The sequence below is a fragment of the Bombina bombina genome, chromosome 3 (assembly GCF_027579735.1).
Source record: "Bombina bombina isolate aBomBom1 chromosome 3, aBomBom1.pri, whole genome shotgun sequence".
Taxonomy (NCBI): Eukaryota; Metazoa; Chordata; class Amphibia; order Anura; family Bombinatoridae; genus Bombina; species Bombina bombina.
The window spans coordinates 471491721-471512587 of record NC_069501.1 but is presented as its reverse complement, the minus strand read 5'-3'; the positions used below and the strand labels follow the sequence as shown (position 1 = coordinate 471512587).

At 42.6% G+C, this 20867-nt stretch overlaps 1 protein-coding gene across 1 annotated transcript in view; it reads left to right on the top strand.

The window, feature by feature from the left end:
- The first annotated feature begins 18706 nt into the window (after positions 1 to 18706).
- Positions 18707 to 20867, top strand: part of GNAT2 (G protein subunit alpha transducin 2) — a 98439-nt gene continuing 96278 nt past the window's right edge. Inside the window, exon 1 of the mRNA XM_053706768.1 lies at positions 18707 to 18824. Within this exon, the coding sequence (XP_053562743.1) occupies positions 18707 to 18824 (118 nt within the window). The remainder of the gene's footprint in view (positions 18825 to 20867) is intronic.

Sequence of the window (20867 nt, the reverse complement as noted above, 5' to 3'; positions counted from 1 at the left end):
GAAAGATCCTAGAAAAGCAAAACACTTAAACTAGTTGGAGGGGGGTAAAATAAGGGTATATGCTTACTATCAATATAGTTACAACTGATGCAGGCATATCACAACAGAGGGCTAGACATAGGTTAATACAGTATGAAAGATTTAACGCTCAACATTCCCAAAACACTTAAACCCACATCCATTCTCAGATTTTTTAGGGAAGCTATGAGCAAGGCTAGAGGTAAAATACAATATGAAGCTTCCATTATAGCCAAAAAAGAGCAGAAAAATAAAGTAAAAGAAAATGTTTGTCACTTGTTTGTGGAGAAATAATCCTCAATGTCCCCACAGGCACTAGCCCACTCCCACCTTCAGGCCCTTGGAGAGAAGATGGCTGCCACTGGAGGTGAAATATAGGGGGTGTAGATAGGTGCAATAGGACAACTGGCTCCTTGCAATTAAGTCAAGAGTCCAGGACAAAACTACATGCATGCGTCTCATTTCTATCTTCACTGTTTGTGTGTTGGGAGCGGTAAAGGCCATGTAAAAGGAGTTGTCAGCGTAAACTCCCTGCAGGGGCCTATCTCCAGGAGGCGGTATCAGCAAGGTCGAGTCCGCCGCTGATTGGAACTGGGAGCTGTATCTTTAAATGACTTCCCCAGCTGGGTCGGTGAGTACATTAGCCGTTAGATTCTCTGAGATGTTAGTGCTGATCTGGAGAGACCGTTCCTCACCGTCTAAAATACTGATGGTGCCTTCTCCCACAGCGTCCGGTTGGTCAGCTGAGTTGCGCCCAATCTCAAGCTCCTTATTTAGAGTGTGCTTGTCAATGCCAGGGACGATTACGTCCATTATGTGCTGTTGAGGGTCAGCAATGACGGTCTGATCCGAGAGTTTTTCCATCACAAGCCCTTGTTCAGGAGACAGTTCATAGTTAGTTGGGGTTATAACTGGTGATTGAGACCTCCGGGTAAGGAAGCCACATTCCACTCTCAGAGCGTTCCATTCTTTTTGGAATATTGCACTAAGACTCTCAAAGTGTGCAACAAGCAGCCTTTCCACTTCCTGTAGCTGCAGCCCAGCAGACTCCATTGTAGTAAATTCAGTAAGTAAATGCTATATGAAGTTTTTCTCCGTTCTGTGCCTCCGGCAACTAGTGAGTCCATGTAGCGATCTCAGCTTATCCGGATAGTAATTTCAGTTTTCTGTCCCCACAGTTCCAATTGTTGCAGTTTCCAGAACTGCTCTACCCGGATAACAATAGAGCAAGAAACCATAGATCTTAATTTGCAGACTAATTATGCAGATGGGTCATATAGCCTCTGATAATCGGCGGATTATACTGGTGGTATGCAGAGCTCCAAGTATTGCAGCCGTTCATGGCTGCCGCCCGGACACGCCCCCCCCATCTTTTTAATCATCCTAAATATACGCTGCTGACCTTTTCCCACCAAACCTAGTGCCTTACCACTCTCTGAGTCTGACCCACTAGATGATGTACCCAAATCAGCATGTGTGTGTATAGGAAATAAAAGCTCACCAGTCGCCATCTGCTGCCCCGCTGCAGATGAAGTTGAGAGCTCCACTACCGAAGCTGCTGCAGGTCCTACAGCTTGCTGAGGCTCCGACCGAGCCTAAGATTCACTCTCTCCCACGGCCCCACTGGAAGATATGGTCGCCATTGTTGCCTATGAAAGAGCAGAAAGATGGGGAGCACTCTGGGATGAGGACGGGACCCCAGCGGGGCCCCCCTATCACTCGTACCCCAACTCCCACTCCAATTCATTTCCAGGGCTGTAGTGACCACCCTCTGCCAATCCACATTCCCCGCATGCACATATGTGCCCATACCAGCCGGAGAATCAGTGTGCCCCTGCATCACACCAGCAATCACACTGCTACCCATTCCAGTACCTGGCCCTGTGCCCAAACTCCCCTGGCTAGCGAGCAAAGCGTGTGGTCCCCGCTGACCATCATAAGGGGAAACCGCCTGCCTCCCTAGAGACATGATCAGCGCAGTCATAAAGCCCATCTGACTAGTTGATATAGTGCTAACTCCCTGGGCTCCCCCATATTGACCTACTGTATGATTCCCTGTCATCATGGCCCCAGTCGCCTGCATAATGCTCACCCCAGTGTTCCCCACACTCACAGCATTTTGCCAGCCACTCACAGCACTTAAGTTGCTCTGCAACCTTATGCCCTCAGAAACCCCAAGACCTGAGATGCCACTCCCTGAATGCAGCTGCGTACCTGTGCTCACTATATGAGCCACACCACTCACTTCCGGTATCTGCCCAGCAGCTCCAGGAGCCCCCCTACAGCCAGTAACACCAACATGCTCCCTAATGGCCTCCTGCCCACCCGGCCTCCCCCTGGAGCCATGCCCTCCCCCCGGAGCCTCCCCAACTTACTGGGAGCTCCGTTAGTGAAGGCGCTTCTGCGTCAGACGATTTCGACGTGCGTGCCGTGTCATCAGAGGGGGCGTGGCTTGTTTCAGGCCTAGCCGCCCCAGCAGCCAAAGGACTGAGTGGGCCCAAAACTTCCCCCTCGCGCCTATGGCGCTCCTGAGCTACCCCCGCTGCCACAGCAGGGGCCGACAGGGACTGGGCCAGCACTAAGAGAGCCAAGATGGTTGCGCCAAACCGGATGTATCTGGCAGCTGCTGCATTGGAGAGATGCCCCCATGATGCTGCGACTGCAGCTCTATATGGCCTGTTGCTTGAGTAAGGCCTGTAACTGCCCTTGGGGATTCCTCCCTCTGGCCCACCCTACAAGGCTACCAACCACCCCCGCACTAGTGCTGGGGGCAGCCATCACCCTTCCTGGCCTAGCAGGGCCCTTGCCTTTACCCCCCATGACCTCTAGCCCTAACTATGTGTGCCACAGGGGACCGGGCCTGGGGGGTAGGTGGTACAACCTCGTCTGAACTCTCCATGCTCTCTCCTGCAGGTACCCGGACTCCAGTTGCTCCTGATCCCTCATCTCTGAACCTCTTAGGACGAACCGAAGCTCTCCTTGTGCGTTCCATGGTATTGATCAGCAGACAGACAGAAAATCCTCTCGAAGTCTGGAAGCAGGAAAAGAGGCCGAGACCACTGCAACTTGGACCTATAAAGGTAAGCACACTCTCCGCCCCTCCAATTGCAACAAAGTAACAACAGCACACATGGCAAATTCCAGACTTCAACTCAGTTATCCCTTAATTTTGTTACAGCCCCACTAGAGGGCCCTCCACTGTCATAAGGTTTGCTTTTATTTTTAAGGTCACAATTATTTTTTACTCAGCATCCATATTTGCCCCCCATAAATAACATACCTGTATTTGACATAGGATAACTTATTTAGTTATCCCAATGTAATAATATACTGAAAGACCAGATAAACAGTACTCTTCAAGATTGTATTTGTGTTTGTGTGTGCATTCCAATGAGTGTGTGTGTTCTAGTGTGCCTGCATGTGTATTTGTGTCTGTTCCAGTGCAGATCCTGTCGGTGCAGTGCATTGTGGGAGGGCAGTGCTGTAGGCAGCAGAACATTGTGGGCCAGATTACAAGTAGAGCACAATAATGCACATTTACAAGCACAATATTTAGGCTTCACTCAGAATACCAGCACACTCAAATGTGCGCTGGTATAACTAGTTAAGTGCAATGGGAACGCAACCTCGCGTTCACATTGCATGAAAGCTTTGCACTCACGAGAGTGCGCTTCCATAGGCTCCAATGGGAGCTTCGGTCTCATGTCGATAGTCACGGCAGAGAACCTAGCACAGCGAAGGGGATCAGTCGCGCAGCGTTAGGCAGCAAAGAGTAAATATATATGTATTTGAATACATACATATATATTTATGTGTTTATATGTGTATATACACATATTAACAAATAATTATATATGTATATATACATACAGTATATATTTATAGTAATAACACAGTCCCCATAGACTGCAATAAAAAGGCACTTTTCAGTGCTGTTTTTTTTTTTCTAACACCCCACATCCCCTCACTATAACCTCTTAAACTGCTTTGTGCAGTTATATTTTAAAAAAAATGCTCTCATATTTTATTAACAAAAAGGAACAATATTATTTATTTGGTGGGCAATTAGGGGACATTTTTAAATTAACCAGAGGTCTGACCTCTGGATAATTTTCAGAGAGCTAATTGCTACCACAAGCTCATGGTAGCATTCAGGGCCGCCATCAGGGGGTGACAGGGGTGACTCCTGTCAGGGGCCCAATGGGCCAGGGGGCCCCATGAGGCAAGAAAAACTTATTTAAAAAAAATATATATATATTTTTTTTTTTAATTATGGCAGCCACCAGAGGGTACTACAGCAGAGTGCTATTGAGCATGGGAAATGTAATTACAAGCAGTAAAGTATTAGCATTTGAGAGGATTTCTGAGTGTGCACTAAACCACTATGCACAATGTGAGACAGACTTTCCAGATGCAAGGAGGCATTTTATCTAAGATTTTGACATCTGCATAACATGTTATACTCTCAGACTAAGATTGCCCAGTGTTTGAAATGAGACAGGTTAACTTAACACTGTTCAGTTTACACTACAGCTGACTTCATTTTGAAATACATAACAAGCCTAAATCCTGCATTTAACCAGATTTAATGGTATGAGACTGAGTACCACAGCTTATGGGTCCACCAAGACCATATAGAGTACAGCATTTTCAAAATCGATAAGTACAGCTGACAGATGGGAACATTTGTACACCATATTTGAAGTGGTGCTCTTGGTTGGGGAAAATGGGGGTGGGGGAAAAACAAACATATGTCAACCTTTCAAAAGTACTTTTCTTCATCTACCCAGATCATTAATGTACCATTTTGAATTCACAGAATTATTTTTGTTTGCACATTTACAAATATGGTTCTTTAAAAAGTGATCTCTTCATTTCTGCAATTTTTTTTAACATGCATTTCACACACTGTTGATTTAGGGGATGCAATGTGCAGAAATGTTACCTCCTGTGAGTGTTTCTGTGGGTGTCTGTGTTTATGTCTTTGTGCTTTTGTTTGTGTCTCTATGAGTGTGTATGTATTTTTTTTTCTGTGGGTCTCTCTGTGAGGTTGGGTGTGTATGTCTTTGTGCATTTTCTGTGGATGTCTGTGAGGGTATGTGCGTATGTCTTTGTGCTTTTTCTATGGGTGTCTCTGTGAGGGTGTGTGTATGTATTTCTTTGTGTATTTTCTCTGGATGCCTCTGTGAGGGTGGGTGTGTATGTCTTTGTGTGTTTTCTGTGGATGTCTCTGTAAGGGTGGGTGTGTGTATGTATGTCTGTGTTTTCTGTTGGTGTCTCTGTGAGGGTGTGTGTATGTCTGTGCATTTTCTGTGGGTGTCTCTGTAAGAGTGTGTATATGTCTGTGTGTTTTCTGTGGATGTCTCTGTGTGTGTGTGTGTGTATGTCTTTGTGTGTTTTCTAAAGCTGTCTCTGTCAGTGTTTCCTTGGGTATATGTGAAAGTTTGTGTTTGAGTTTCTGTGTATGTGTCCATTGTCTGTTCCTTTTTAGGACATTTTGACCATACTACTGATTATTCACATCTTTCTACAGACTTTGAGACTAATGAGACCTTTCCGGAAGTCACTAATCCACCATTTAACTTTTCAATTATTGTTTAGGCAGTTCAGGGCCCTTCCTTTCAGCCACTGCATGCTGTTATCATATAGTTGGCATCTTCCTTGACAAAAAGATAATCAGAACTCCTCCTTTTTGACAAAACTGTAGACTACCTCATTACTTGTCAGGTCAATGTAAACAAGTGCTGAGTGTCTGTGTGGGTGTCTGTCTGAGATTGTTTGTGTGTTTCTTTGCGTGTCTGCTAGAGTGTATATATGTTAATGTGTGAGTGTGTTTCAGTGTATGAGTGTGTCTGTGTGTTTCTGTGTTTGTGTGTTACTACCTTTACAACATTTCCAAGTTTGACTACACTTAAGAATAAAGTGCATATATGTTTTAGACACTTGGTCAAAAATTGCACATGTCAAAGAGGGGAGGGGTCCTGATCAATGGTTAAGTCAGGGGCCCCAAAATTTCTAGTGGCGGCCCTGGTAGCATTAACCAGCCACTTGTAATGGCTAGTAATTTAATGTGCACCCCTTTACAGGTGCACATAAAATTAACACTCCACTTGTAATGTAGACCTGTATGGGGCAGTTTTCAGAAGCTATCGCCTAGATTACGAGTCTTGCATTAGCCTTAAAAAGCAGCGTTGAGAGGTCCCAACGCTGCTTTTTAACGCCCGCTGGTATTACGAGTCTGGCAGGTACAGGTGTACCGCTCACGTTTCTTCCGTGACTCGAGCTTACTGCAAATCCCCTTACCTCAATTGCGTATCCTATCTTTTCAATGGGACTTGCATAACGCCGGTATTACGAGTCTTGGAAGAAGTAAGCGGTACACCCTCTCCTGTCAAGACTCCTACCGCATTTAAAAGTCAGTAGTTAAGAGTTTTATGGGCTAAAGCCGTAACATAAGACTCTTAACTAAAGTGCTAAAAAGTACACTAACACCCATAAACTACCTATTAACCCCTAAACCGAGCCCCCCCCCTCACATCGGAAACACTTAAATAAAGTTTTTAACCCCTAATCTGCTGACCGGACATCGCCGCCACTTTAATAAATATATTAACCCCTAAACCGCTGCACTCCCGCCTCGCAAACACTAGTTACATTTTATTAACCCCTAATCTGCCGTCCCTAACATCGCCAACACCTAATTACATTTATTAACCCCTAATCTGCCGGCCCCAACGTCGCTGCTACTATATTAAATTTATTAACCCCTAAACCTAAGTCTAAACCTAACCCTAACACCCCCCTAACTTAAATATAATTTAAATAAAACGAAATTAAATTACTAAAATTAAATAAATTATAACTATTTAAAACTAAATACTTACCTGTAAAATAAACCATTAGATAGCTACAATATAACTAATAATTACATTTGTATCTATCTTAGGGTTTATATTTATTTTACAGGCAACTTTGTATTTATTTTAACTAGGTACAATAGTTATTAAATAGTTATTAACTATTTAATAACTTCCTAGTTAAAATAAATACAAATATACCTGTAAAATAAATCCTAACCTAAGTTACAAGTACACCTAACACTACACTATCATTAAATTAGTTACCTAAACTAACTACAATTAAATACAATTAAATTAAATAAACTAAAATACAAAAAAAAAACCCCACTAAATTACAGAAAATAAAAAAATAATTACAAGAATTTTAAACTAATTACACCTAATCTAATCCCCCTTATAAAATAAAAAAGCCCCACAAACTAATAAAATTCCCTACCCTATACTAAATTACAAATAGGCAAAACAGAATGAGAAGCAGTCTGCCAGGAACGAACAGCAGCATCAATAGCTTGTTCTTTGGCCCGGTTGCCACCAGGTAGTAGCTTCTTTCTGCCCAATTGTGCTTTTCACAGAGGAAAACTTTCCTGTAGTATATCAGTCTGATCCCGCCGACATGGTCAGTTCAGCCCCGAAATACCAGGCAATTCTCCTCTGAACAAGGAACATGATAACCCCAGACGATCGTTTCAGCCTCCTTTGGGCCTCGTCAGTGAGGTGCAGCCATATCCCTCTAAGCACATTGGGCAAGGAGTCCACGTCTGGTTTCCCCCATCACCCTTAGGGAGACTATCCCCAGGGTCATATTTACATATGCAAAACAGAATGAGAAGCAGTCTGCCAGGAACAAACAGCAGCATCAATAGCTTGTTCTTTGGCCCGGTTGCCATCTGGTAGTAGCTTCTTTCTGCCCAATTGTGCTTTTCACAGAGGAAAACTTTCCTGTAGTATATCAGTCTGATCCCGCTGACATGGTCAGTTCAGCCCCGAAATACCAGGCAATTCTCCTCTGAACAAGGAACATGACAACCCCAGACGATCGTTTCGGCCTCCTTTGGGGCTCGTCAGTGAGGTGCAGCCATATCCCTCTAAGCACATTGGGCAAGGAGTCCACGTCTGGTTTCCCCCATCACCCTTTGGGAGACTATCCCCAGGGTCATATTTACATATGCAAAACAGAATGAGAAGCAGTCTGCCAGGAACGAACAGCAGCATCAATAGCTTGTTCTTTGGCCCGGTTGCCACCTGGTAGTAGCTTCTTTCTGCCCAATTGTGCTTTTCACAGAGGAAAACTTTCCTGTAGTATATCAGTCTGATCCCGCCGACATGGTCAGTTCAGCCCCGAAATACCAGGCAATTCTCCTCTGAACAAGGAACATGACAACCCCAGACGATCGTTTCGGCCTCCTTTGGGCCTCGTCAGTGAGGTGCAGCCATATCCCTCTAAGCACATTGGGCAAGGAGTCCACGTCTGGTTTCCCCCATCACCCTTAGGGAGACTATCCCCAGGGTCATATTTACATATGCAAAACAGAATGAGAAGCAGTCTGCCAGGAACGAACAGCAGCATCAATAGCTTGTTCTTTGGCCCGGTTGCCACCTGGTAGTAGCTTCTTTCTGCCCAATTGTGCTTTTCACAGAGGAAAACTTTCCTGTAGTATATCAGTCTGATCCCGCCGACATGGTCAGTTCAGCCCCGAAATACCAGGCAATTCTCCTCTGAACAAGGAACATGACAACCCCAGACGATCGTTTCTCTCGTTCAGAGAAGAATTGCCTGGTATTTCGGGGCTGGACTGTACTGTGAAGTCAGGATCAGACTGATATGCTTCAGGAAAGTTTTTCTCTGGGAAAGGCACATGTTGAGCAAAAAGAGGCTGCTTCTTGGGTGGTAACTAGCCATAGAACAAGCTATTATGCTATTGTTCGTTTCCAGGTTGAGCGCTTCTCTCTTTTTATTTATGCAAATTATGACATTTTGGGTAGTCTCCCTAAGTGTGATGCAGGAATCCAGACGTGGACCCGTTGCTCAGTGTGCCTAGAGGGATATGGCTGCACCTCACTGACGAGGCCCACAATAGGCCGAAACGTTCGTCTGGGGTTTTGCTGTTTCTCTAGTTCAGAGAAGAATTGCCTGGTATTTCGGAGCTGGACTGTACTGTGAAGTCAGGATCAGACTGATATGCTTCAGGAAAGTTTTTCTCTGGGAAAGGCACATGTTGAGCAAAAAGAGGCTGCTTCTTGGGTGGTAACTAGCCATAGAACAAGCTATTATGCTATTGTTCGTTTCCAGGTTGAGCGCTTCTCTCTTTTTATTTATGCAAATTATGACATTTTGGGAAGTCTCCCTAAGTGTGATGCGGGAATCCAGACGTGGACCCGTTGCTCAGTGTGCCTAGAGGGATATGGCTGCACCTCACTGACGAGGCCCACAATAGGCCGAAACGTACATCTGGGGTTTTGCTGTTTCTCTCGTTCAGAGAAGAATTGCCTGGTATTTCGGGGCTGGACTGTACTGTGAAGTCAGGATCAGACTGATATGCTTCAGGAAAGTTTTTCTCTGGGAAAGGCACATGTTAAGCAAAAAGAGGCTGCTTCTTGGGTGGTAACTAGCCATAGAACAAGCTATTATGCTATTGTTCGTTTCCAGGTTGAGCGCTTCTCTCTTTTTATTTATGCAAATTATGACATTTTGGGAAGTCTCCCTAAGTGTGATGCGGGAATCCAGACGTGGACCCGTTGCTCAGTGTGCCTAGAGCAGGGGTTTCCAAACTTGGTCCTTCAGAGGTTTTGGAACTACATTTCCCATGATGCTCAGCCAGCATTTTATCTAGCTGAGCATCATGGGAAATGTAGTTCCAAAACCTCTGGAGAGCCAAGTTTTGAAACCCCTGGCCTAGAGGGATATGGCTGCACCTCTCTGACAAGGCCCACAATAGGCTGAAACGTACTTCTGGGGTTTTGCTGTTTCTCTCGTTCAGAGAAGAATTGCCTAGTATTTCGGGGCTGGACTGTACTGTGAAGTCAGAATCAGACTGATATGCTTCAGGAAAGTTTTTCTCTGTGAAAGGCACATGTTGAGCAAAAAGAGGCTGCTTCTTGGGTGGTAACTAGCCATAGAACAAGCTATTATGCTATTGTTCGTTTCCAGGTTGAGCGCTTCTCTCTTTTTATTTATGCAAATTATGACATTTTGGGAAGTCTCCCTAAGTGTGATGCGGGAATCCAGACGTGGACCCGTTGCTCAGTGTGCCTAGAGGGATATGGCTGCACCTCGCTGACGAGGCCCACAATAGGCCAAAACGTACGTCTGGGGTTTTGCTGTTTCTCTCGTTCAGAGAAGAATTGCCTGGTATTTCGGGGCTGGACTGTACTGTGAAGTCAGAATCAGACTGATATGCTTCAGGAAAGTTTTTCTCTGTGAAAGGCACATGTTGAGCAAAAAGAGGCTGCTTCTTGGGTGGTAACTAGCCATAGAACAAGCTATTATGCTATTGTTCGTTTCCAGGTTGAGCGCTTCTCTCTTTTTATTTATGCAAATTATGACATTTTGGGAAGTCTCCCTAAGTGTGATGCAGGAATCCAGACGTGGACCCGTTGCTCAGTGTGCCTAGAGGGATATGGCTGCACCTCGCTGACGAGGCCCACAATAGGCCAAAACGTACGTCTGGGGTTTTGCTGTTTCTCTCGTTCAGAGAAGAATTGCCTGGTATTTCGGGGCTGGACTGTACTGTGAAGTCAGGATCAGACTGATATGCTTCAGGAAAGTTTTTCTCTGTGAAAGGCACATGTTGAGCAAAAAGAGGCTGCTTCTTGGGTGGTAACTAGCCATAGAACAAGCTATTATGCTATTGTTCGTTTCCAGGTTGAGCGCTTCTCTCTCTTTATTTATGCAAATTATGACATTTTGGGTAGTCTCCCTAAGTGTGATGCGGGAATCCAGACGTGGACCCGTTGCTCAGTGTGCCTAGAGGGATATGGCTGCACCTCACTGACGAGGCCCACAATAGGCCAAAACGTTCGTCTGGGGTTTTGCTGTTTCTCTAGTTCAGAGAAGAATTGCCTGGTATTTCGGGGCTGGACTGTACTGTGAAGTCAGGATCAGACTGATATGCTTCAGGAAAGTTTTTCTCTGGGAAAGGCACATGTTGAGCAAAAAGAGGCTGCTTCTTGGGTGGTAACTAGCCATAGAACAAGCTATTATGCTATTGTTCGTTTCCAGGTTGAGCGCTTCTCTCTTTTTATTTATGCAAATTATGACATTTTGGGTAGTCTCCCTAAGTGTGATGCAGGAATCCAGACGTGGACCCGTTGCTCAGTGTGCCTAGAGGGATATGGCTGCACCTCACTGACGAGGCCCACAATAGGCCGAAACGTTCGTCTGGGGTTTTGCTGTTTCTCTAGTTCAGAGAAGAATTGCCTGGTATTTCGGGGCTGGACTGTACTGTGAAGTCAGGATCAGACTGATATGCTTCAGGAAAGTTTTTCTCTGGGAAAGGCACATGTTGAGCAAAAAGAGGCTGCTTCTTGGGTGGTAACTAGCCATAGAACAAGCTATTATGCTATTGTTCGTTTCCCGGTTGAGCGCTTCTCTCTTTTTATTTATGCAAATTATGACATTTTGGGAAGTCTCCCTAAGTGTGATGCGGGAATCCAGACGTGGACCCATTGCTCAGTGTGCCTAGAGGGATATGGCTGCACCTCACTGACGAGGCCCACAATAGGCCGAAACGTACATCTGGGGTTTTGCTGTTTCTCTCGTTCAGAGAAGAATTGCCTGGTATTTCGGGGCTGGACTGTACTGTGAAGTCAGGATCAGACTGATATGCTTCAGGAAAGTTTTTCTCTGGGAAAGGCACATGTTAAGCAAAAAGAGGCTGCTTCTTGGGTGGTAACTAGCCATAGAACAAGCTATTATGCTATTGTTCGTTTCCAGGTTGAGCGCTTCTCTCTTTTTATTTATGCAAATTATGACATTTTGGGAAGTCTCCCTAAGTGTGATGCGGGAATCCAGACGTGGACCCGTTGCTCAGTGTGCCTAGAGGGATATGGCTGCACCTCACTGACAAGGCCCACAATAGGCTGAAACGTACTTCTGGGGTTTTGCTGTTTCTCTCGTTCAGAGAAGAATTGCCTAGTATTTCGGGGCTGGACTGTACTGTGAAGTCAGAATCAGACTGATATGCTTCAGGAAAGTTTTTCTCTGTGAAAGGCACATGTTGAGCAAAAAGAGGCTGCTTCTTGGGTGGTAACTAGCCATAGAACAAGCTATTATGCTATTGTTCGTTTCCAGGTTGAGCGCTTCTCTCTTTTTATTTATGCAAATTATGACATTTTGGGAAGTCTCCCTAAGTGTGATGCGGGAATCCAGACGTGGACCCGTTGCTCAGTGTGCCTAGAGGGATATGGCTGCACCTCGCTGACGAGGCCCACAATAGGCCAAAACGTACGTCTGGGGTTTTGCTGTTTCTCTCGTTCAGAGAAGAATTGCCTGGTATTTCGGGGCTGGACTGTACTGTGAAGTCAGGATCAGACTGATATGCTTCAGGAAAGTTTTTCACTGTGAAAGGCACATGTTGAGCAAAAAGAGGCTGCTTCTTGGGTGGTAACTAGCCATAGAACAAGCTATTATGCTATTGTTTGTTTCCAGGATGAGCGCTTCTCTCTTTTTATTTATGCAAATTATGACATTTTGGGAAGTCTCCCTAAGTGTGATGCGGGAATCCAGACGTGGTCCCGTTGCTCAGTGTGCCTAGAGGGATATGGCTGCACCTCACTGACTAGGCCCACAATAGGCCGAAACGTACGTCTGGGGTTTTGCTGTTTCTCTCGTTCAGAGAAGAATTGCCTGGTATTTCGGGGCTGGACTGTACTGTGAAGTCAGGATCAGACTGATATGCTTCAGGAAAGTTTTTCTCTGTGAAAGGCATATGTTGAGCAAAAAGAGGCTGCTTCTTGGGTGGTAACTAGCCATAGAACAAGCTATTATGCTATTGTTCGTTTCCAGGTTGAGCGCTTCTCTCTTTTTATTTATGTAAATTACAAATAGCCCTTAAAAGGGCTTTTTGTGGCGCATTGCCCCAAAGTAATCAGCTCTTTTACCTGTAAAAAAAAATAATACAATACCCCCCAACATTAAAACCCACCACCCACACACCCAAACCTACTCTAAAACCCACCAATCCCCCCTTAATAAAACCTAACACTAACCCCTTGAAGATCACCCTACCTTGAGCCGTCTTCACCCAGCCGGGCACAAGTGGTCCTCCAGAGGGGCAGAAGTCTTCATCCGATCCGGGCAGAAGAGGACCTCCAGACGGGCAGAAGTCTTCATCCAGACGGCATCTTCTATCTTCATCCATCCGGAGCGGAGCGGGTCCATCTTGAAGCCAGCCGACGCGGAGCATCCTCTTCTTCCGACGACTCCCAACGAATGAAGGTTCCTTTAAATGACGTCATCCAAGATGGTGTCCCTTGAATTCCGATTGGCTGTTCCAATCAGCCAATAGAATGCAAGCTCAATTCTATTGGCTGATTGGATCAGCCAATAGGATTTTTTCTACCTTAATTCCGATTAGCTGATAGAATCCTATCAGCCAATAGGAATTCAAGGGATGCCATCTTGGATGACATCATTTAAAGGAACCTTCATTCGTCGGGAGTCATCGGAAGAAGAGGATGCTCCGTGTCGGCTGGCTTCAAGATGGACCCGCTCCGCTCCGGATGGATGAAGATAGAAGATGCCGTCTAGATAAAGACTTCTGCTCGTCTGGAGGTCCTCTTCTGCCCAGATCGGATGAAGACTCCTGCCCCTCTGGAGGACCACTTGTGCCCGGCTGGGTGAAGACGGCTCAAGGTAGGGTGATCTTCAAGGGGGTAGTGTTAGGTTTTATTAAGGGTGGGTTTTAGAGTAGGGTATTGTATTTTTTTTTTACAGGTAAAAGAGCTGATTACTTTGGGGCAATGCCCCGCAAGAAGCCCTTTTAAGGGCTATTTGTAATTTAGTATAGGGTAGGGAATTTTATTATTTTTAATTTTTTTTTTTATTAGGGGGATTAGATTAGGCGTAATTAGTTTAAAATTCTTGTAATTATTTTTTTATTTTCTGTAATTTAGTGGTTTTTTTTGTACTTTAGTTTATTTAATTTAATTGTATATAATTGTAGTTAGTTTAGGTAATTAATTTAATGATAGTGTAGTGTTAGGTGTAATTGTAACTTAGGTTCAGATTTATTTTACAGGTATATTTTGTATTTATTTTAACTAGGAAGTTATTAAATAGTTAATAACTATTTAATAACTATTCTACCTAGTTAAAATAAATACAAAGTTGCCTGTAAAATAAATATAAACCCTAAAATAGATACAAATGTAACTATTAGTTATATTGTAGCTATATTATGGTTTATTTTACAGGTAAGTATTTAGTTTTAACCCCTTAATGACCACAGCACTTTTCCATTTTCTGTCCGTTTGGGACCAAGGCTATTTTTACATTTTTGCGGTGTTTGTGTTTAGCTGTAATTTTCATCTTACTCATTTACTGTACCCACACATATTATATACCGTTTTTCTCGCCATTAAATGGACTTTCTAAAGATACCATTATTTTCATCATATCTTATAATTTACTATAAAAAAAATTATAAAATATGAGGAAAAAATTGAAAAAAACACACTTTTTCTAACTTTGACCCCCAAAATCTGTTACACATCTACAACCACCAAAAAACACCCGTGCTAAATAGTTTCTAAATTTTGTCCTGAGTTTAGAAATACCCAATGTTTACATCTTCTTTGCTTTTTTTGTAAGTTATAGGGCCATAAATACAAGTTGCACTTTGCTATTTCCAAACCATTATTTTTCAAAATTAGCGCTAGTTACATTAGAACACTAATATCTTTCAGGAATCTCTGAATATCCATTGACATGTATATAATTTTTTTTAGTAGACATCCCAAAGTATTGATCTAGGCCCATTTTGGTATATTTCATGCCACCATTTCACCGCCAAATGCGATTAAATACAAAAAATCATTCACTTTTTTACAAATTTTTTCACAAACTTTTGGTTTCTCACTGAAATTATTTACAAACAGCTTGTGCAATTATGGCTTAAATGGTTGTAAATTCTTCTCTGGGATCCCCTTTGTTCAGAAATAGCAGACATATATGGCTTTGGCGTTGCTTTTTAGTAATTAGAAGGCTGCTAAATGCCACTGCGCACTACACGTATATTATGCCCAGCAGTGAAGGGGTTAATTATGGAGCATGTAGGGAGCTTCTAGGGTTAATTTTAGATTTAGTGTAGTGTAGTAGACAACCCCAAGTATTGATCTAGGCCCATTTTGGTATATTTCATGCCACCATTTCACCGCCAAATGCGATCAAATTAAAAAAAACATTAAATTTTTCACAATTTTAGGTTTCTCACTGAAATCATTTACAAACAGCTTGTGCAATTATGGCACAAATGGTTGTAAATGCTTCTCTGGGATCCCCTTTGTTCAGAAATAGCAGACATATATGGCTTTGGCGTTGCTTTTTGGTAATTAGAAGGCCGCCAAATGCCGCTGCATTTCACACGTGTATTATGGCTAGCAGTGAAGGGGTTAATTATGTAGCTTGTAGGGAGCTTGCAGGGTTAATTTTAGCTTTAGTGTAGAGCTCAGCCTCCCACCTGAAACATGAGACCCCCTGATCTCTCCCAAACAGCTCTCTTCCCTCCCCCACCCCCCAATTGTCCCCGCCATCTTAAGTACTGGCAGAAACTCTGCCAGTACTAAAATAAAAGCTATATTTGGGGTTTTTTTTTTATTTTTTTTAGCATATTTACATATGCTGCTGTGTAGGATCCCCCCTTAGCCCCCAGCCTTACTGATCCCCCACCAAAGAGCTCTCTAACCCTCCCCCTCTGCCTTAATGGGCGCCATCTTGGGTACTGGCAGCTGTCTGCCAGTACCCAGTTTAGTGAATAATGTGCCTTTTTTTAAAAATAAAAACCCTTTTCTGCAGTGTAGCTTCCCCCCCCCCCCCAAGATCAACCCCCCACCCCTTCCACATCTTTTAGCTGTTATTTACAGCTTTCAAAAAGATAATTCAAGTACTTGATTTTTCTGTAGTGTAGCGGTTCCCTCCCGCTCCCGCCCCGTGCACGCGCCCGCCCGCCCGCCCGCCGCCCCCCGTGCACGCGCGCGCTCCCGTGCGCGCTCCCGCCCCTCCCGCCCCCGATCCCGCCCCCCTCCACTCCACTGGGCACATCGATGGCCGCCCACCCGCCTCCCAGACTTGCTCCCACCCACCAACGATACCGGCCACCGATGTCCGGTGCAGAGAGGGCCACAGAGTGGCTCTCTCTGCATCGGATGGCCAAGGGGGGTTATTGCAGGATGCCTCCATATCGAGGCATCACTGCAATAACTGGAAAGCAGCTGGAAGCGAGCAGGATCGCTTCCAGCTGCTTTCCACACCGAGGACGTGCAGGGTACGTTCTCAGGCATTAACTGCCTTTTTTTTGAGGACGTACCCTGCACGTCCTCGGTCGTTAAGGGGTTAAATAGGATTAATTTATTTAATTGTAGTTATTTTGTTTAGATTTATTTAAATTCTATTTAAGTTAGGGGGTGTTAGGGTAAGGGTTAGACTTAGGTTTAGGGGTTAATAAATTTAATATAGTAGCGGAGACGATGGGGGAGGCAGATTAGGGATTAATAATTGTAGGTAGGTTGCGGCGACGTTGTAGGGGCAGATTAGGGGTTAATAAATATAATGTAGGGTTCAGCGATGTTGGGGGCATCAGATTAGGGGTTCATAAGTATAATGTAGGTGGCGACGGTGTCCGGAGCGGCAGATTAGGGGTTAATAATATAATGTAGGTGTCGGCGATGTCAGGGGCGGCAGATTAGGGGTTAATAAGTGTAAAATTAGGGGTGTTTAGACTTGGGGTTCATGTTATGGTGTTAGGTGCAGACATAAAATGTATTTTCCCCATAGGAAACAATGGGGCTGCGTTAGAAGCTGAATGCTGCTTTTTTGCGGGTGTTAGGTTTTTTTTTCAGCCCGATCTGCCCCATTGATTCCTATGGGGAAATCATGCACGAGCACGTTTTCCCAGCTCACCGCTACCGTAAGCAACGCTGGTATTGAGGTGAGATGTGGAGCTAAATTTTGCTCTACGCTCACCTTTTTGCGGCTAACGCCGGGTTTAAAGAAAACCTGTAAGTGAGCGGTGAGAAAAAAAGGCTCGTTAGCAACACAAGCCTTACCGACAAAAACTTGTAATCTAGCCGTATGTGAGGTAAATCATTGTATGAGACCCTGTGCAGTAGCTGAAAGCTTTGTGTGAGAATTTAGGGTGTTGTGTATTGTGTGTAAATGTGTGTGATTTATAAAACATAGAGCAAGGGAGGACAGCATGAGTCAGGATTAACTCTTCAATCCTCCACTTTAAAGAGCTTATTTTGGACGTCTGATTCCTATGTCAGGGGATCTTGGCAGCAGTGCCTGCGGATTAGAAGCATTTGTTACTTGTCACATTATATCAGTATGTTACAGAAGATGGCACAGCAATGTTAGGCCAGTAGTAGTAATAAGTGACATGGCATGACAGAATATACCTCTTGCCTGGCATAACAATAGAGGGGGTGGCTGTTAAACCTGAAAATCTTCAATATGTACACATCAGTTACTGCCCATGTTCCAGTCACTTAAAAAAATTCAGCTTAGGAGTTCCAACTTGAATTTTGAATGTGTTTTCAAATGTACTCATTTCTTTACAGCCCGGGCACTGTATTTCTGTCAAGCATGAACACCTTTTCATAAACATATTTAGAAACGCATCCCCAAAATGCCCTAAACTGTATTTAAAGTATATTCTGTTGTGACTAAAATAAATTATAAAATGCAACATTTAAAAAATACATTAATTAAAAAAATGAAAAAAATTATATATATATATATATATATATATATATATATATATATATATATATATATGAAAAGCCATTTTAATATTGGTGTGCGATTTTCCCATAAAATAGATTACGAAGTGAGGAGTATTTTTATCTCTACTGTCCACTACAACTCCGTTAATGCCACCTATAAATATGATGAGGAACCTAAAGAAAGAACTAGCAAGATTACACCATGTAACATAGTCCAATCATCAGCCCCCACCTTACACTCTAAGCTTTGAGGTCCTAATGAGATTTCCTAGGTCAGGTGATAATTTAAAATCCTTCAACATTAAGAACCGATTGTAAAGAGAGCAAAGAGAAATGAAAGCAAAGAGCAAGTAGACACTTGAGAGAGGGAGAGTGAAAAAAGCAAGGGATAGAGGAAGAGGGGAGGATCCTAAAATAGAGGAGAATCCTTAGAGGGAAAAAGAGAGAGAAGATCCAAAAGAAAGACAGTGAAATCTTTGAAGGGGAAGAACAAAAGTAACCAATAAATAAGTAAAGAGAAGACTCCTGAAGACTTGTAAGAAGAATTTAGTAGAGAGACAAACTAGGCTGTACAATATAAATTTGTGTGTGAAGGACAAGAGCATGTCTAGCTGAGAATAAGACATTTTATCAAAGTCAAGAAGGAAGACCCACAAAAGGCCAACAGTAAGAAATAAGCAGAGAGAAGAAGACAAGACTCTATATATAACCCACCAGGTACTAGATACAAGTCCAGGAGTTTGGATTAAGGCAGCAATAAAATCAGAGGGACCACAACTTTGGAACTGAAGGACCTACAAGACAAGGCATTTGGAAGAGAAGAACCCACTACCCAAGAACAATCCTCAAAATAGACCATCAACATTTTGCAGGAAGAAGCTGTCGGGATGGGGAGTGGCGCAAGTGCAGAAGACAAGGAATTGTCGAAACGATCACGTGAACTGGAGAAAAAACTGCAGGAAGATGCAGCAAAAGATGCTAAGACTGTGAAACTGTTACTTCTAGGTGAGAAGGGGGCACAATTGTGAAGGGTAGATAAGTATTGAATGTTGAATATATATAAAAAAAACAGGCATTGCTTATTTCTGGCAAGTGCTTCAAATTCAGTTCTCAGGACCCACTAACAGGGCAGATTTTCAGGGAACTTATGGGATCTTAGAATCTTGCTTATTCCAGCTGTGAATTAACATAGACATTCGGAAATTCATCCTTGTTAGTAAGCTCTGAGTTAGGAACATTAAAAATACTGCAATGTCACAAATAATCCCAAATCTTGCTTTGTCTGTTCTACAGGGATCTGCTGAAGTGCTTTGCACCCTAGTTCATTGCTGTAGGACATGCAATCATCAGAGGTGCCAGTTGCCCTGAATTTTAAGTTAAAGCTGATTATTTTGATTATGAAACCAACCAGAAAGTATGTGTGTGCAGTTGTGGTCTGTGAGCTTGAATCTTGCTGGCTAAAAACAAAACTCCCACATTTCTATTAGTTGAATGTGGTCTTGGTTGGTGTTTTTTTTCCTTCAATAAAGGAACATCCATTTTTTAACAAAAAAAATACATTTTAATAGGTCCTTTTTTAGATGAAATGAAGAAAAAAAATATCTTAAATGTCCCTTTAACAGTTCTAGTCTCATATATATATATTCCTGACAGTTTAGCAAGTCTGTGTTTGAAGACAACTTTGGAAATGGTGAGACATCAGTAAGTCCTAGTAGCTACTAGAAACCTTCAAACATATCCAACAAATGCCCAAGTCTTACCCTCTTCCTGACACTGTGAGACTCATTTTAAATAGAGAGCAATATGGAAAACCACTGTAGAATGTATCATTTATATTCTTATATGCAATACTATACCAGATATATATAAAGTGATTAGTGTATTTCATTGCATGCCTTGCTGTACAGTTTCTGTCTTCCCTGTGTATGTAGAGAATGCTCCTTTATGTGATACTAAACCTTCAATGTAATACTGCACTTACAGCATACAGTCCAAGTTAAATAAACAGTTTGAAAGTGTAATGTAAAATGTTAAATTATGAAGTAAAACAAAAAAACTTTGCAATATACTATCATTATTTATTTTTGAACTCTGAGAACTGGTAGTGCACATGGCAGACTTGACTAACATAACTCTGCACCATATCTGTCCCTGATTTCAGCGCAGATGATAAGATAAGAACTGCAGCAGAATATAATAGTATAATAATTGTGGCTAGCTATGTCTTCTCTGGTAACAGCTCTAGATTGGCTTCTCAAAATACGGCAAGTAGGGGAGGTGCATATTTTCATGCAGTATGTTAGTATATTGTATGACTGCAGAATAAATCTTTTAATTAAAAGTTCTTTACTGTCCTTTAAACTTTAAAGGGACATGAAACCCAATTTTTTTCTTTTATAATTCAGATAGAGCATACATAGCATATTTTAAACAACTTTCTAATTTAAGTATTTTAATTAATTTCCTTTGTTCTTTTTGTATCCTTTGTTGAAAAGCACTCCTAGGTTCCTAGGTTAGGAGCAGCAATGCACTACTGGGAGCTAGCTGCTGATTTGTGGCTGCACATGTAAACCTCTTGTCATTGGCTCACCACGTGTGTTCAGTTAGCTCATGAAGCAAATTTGTGAACTAGAATGTTTAAAATTGTATTCTCTATCTGAATCCTGAAAGTTACATTATCATTTTAATAAATCCAGGTTACTCAAAACATATGGGATATATATATATATATATATATATATTTATTTATTTATACATACATAGGGGTGTATGTATATATATATATATATATATATATATATATATATATATATGTATATATATGTGTGTGTGTGTGTTTATATATATTTATATATATATATATATATATATATATATATATATATATATATATATATATATGTGAGTGTATACATACATACATATATATATATATATATATATATATATATATATAATATATACACAAAACACGGAAAGGGGACTGCACTCCAAAACCGGACCAGGTACACATCCCATGACCCAGCAACATGCCAGCCCTGGGTGCTA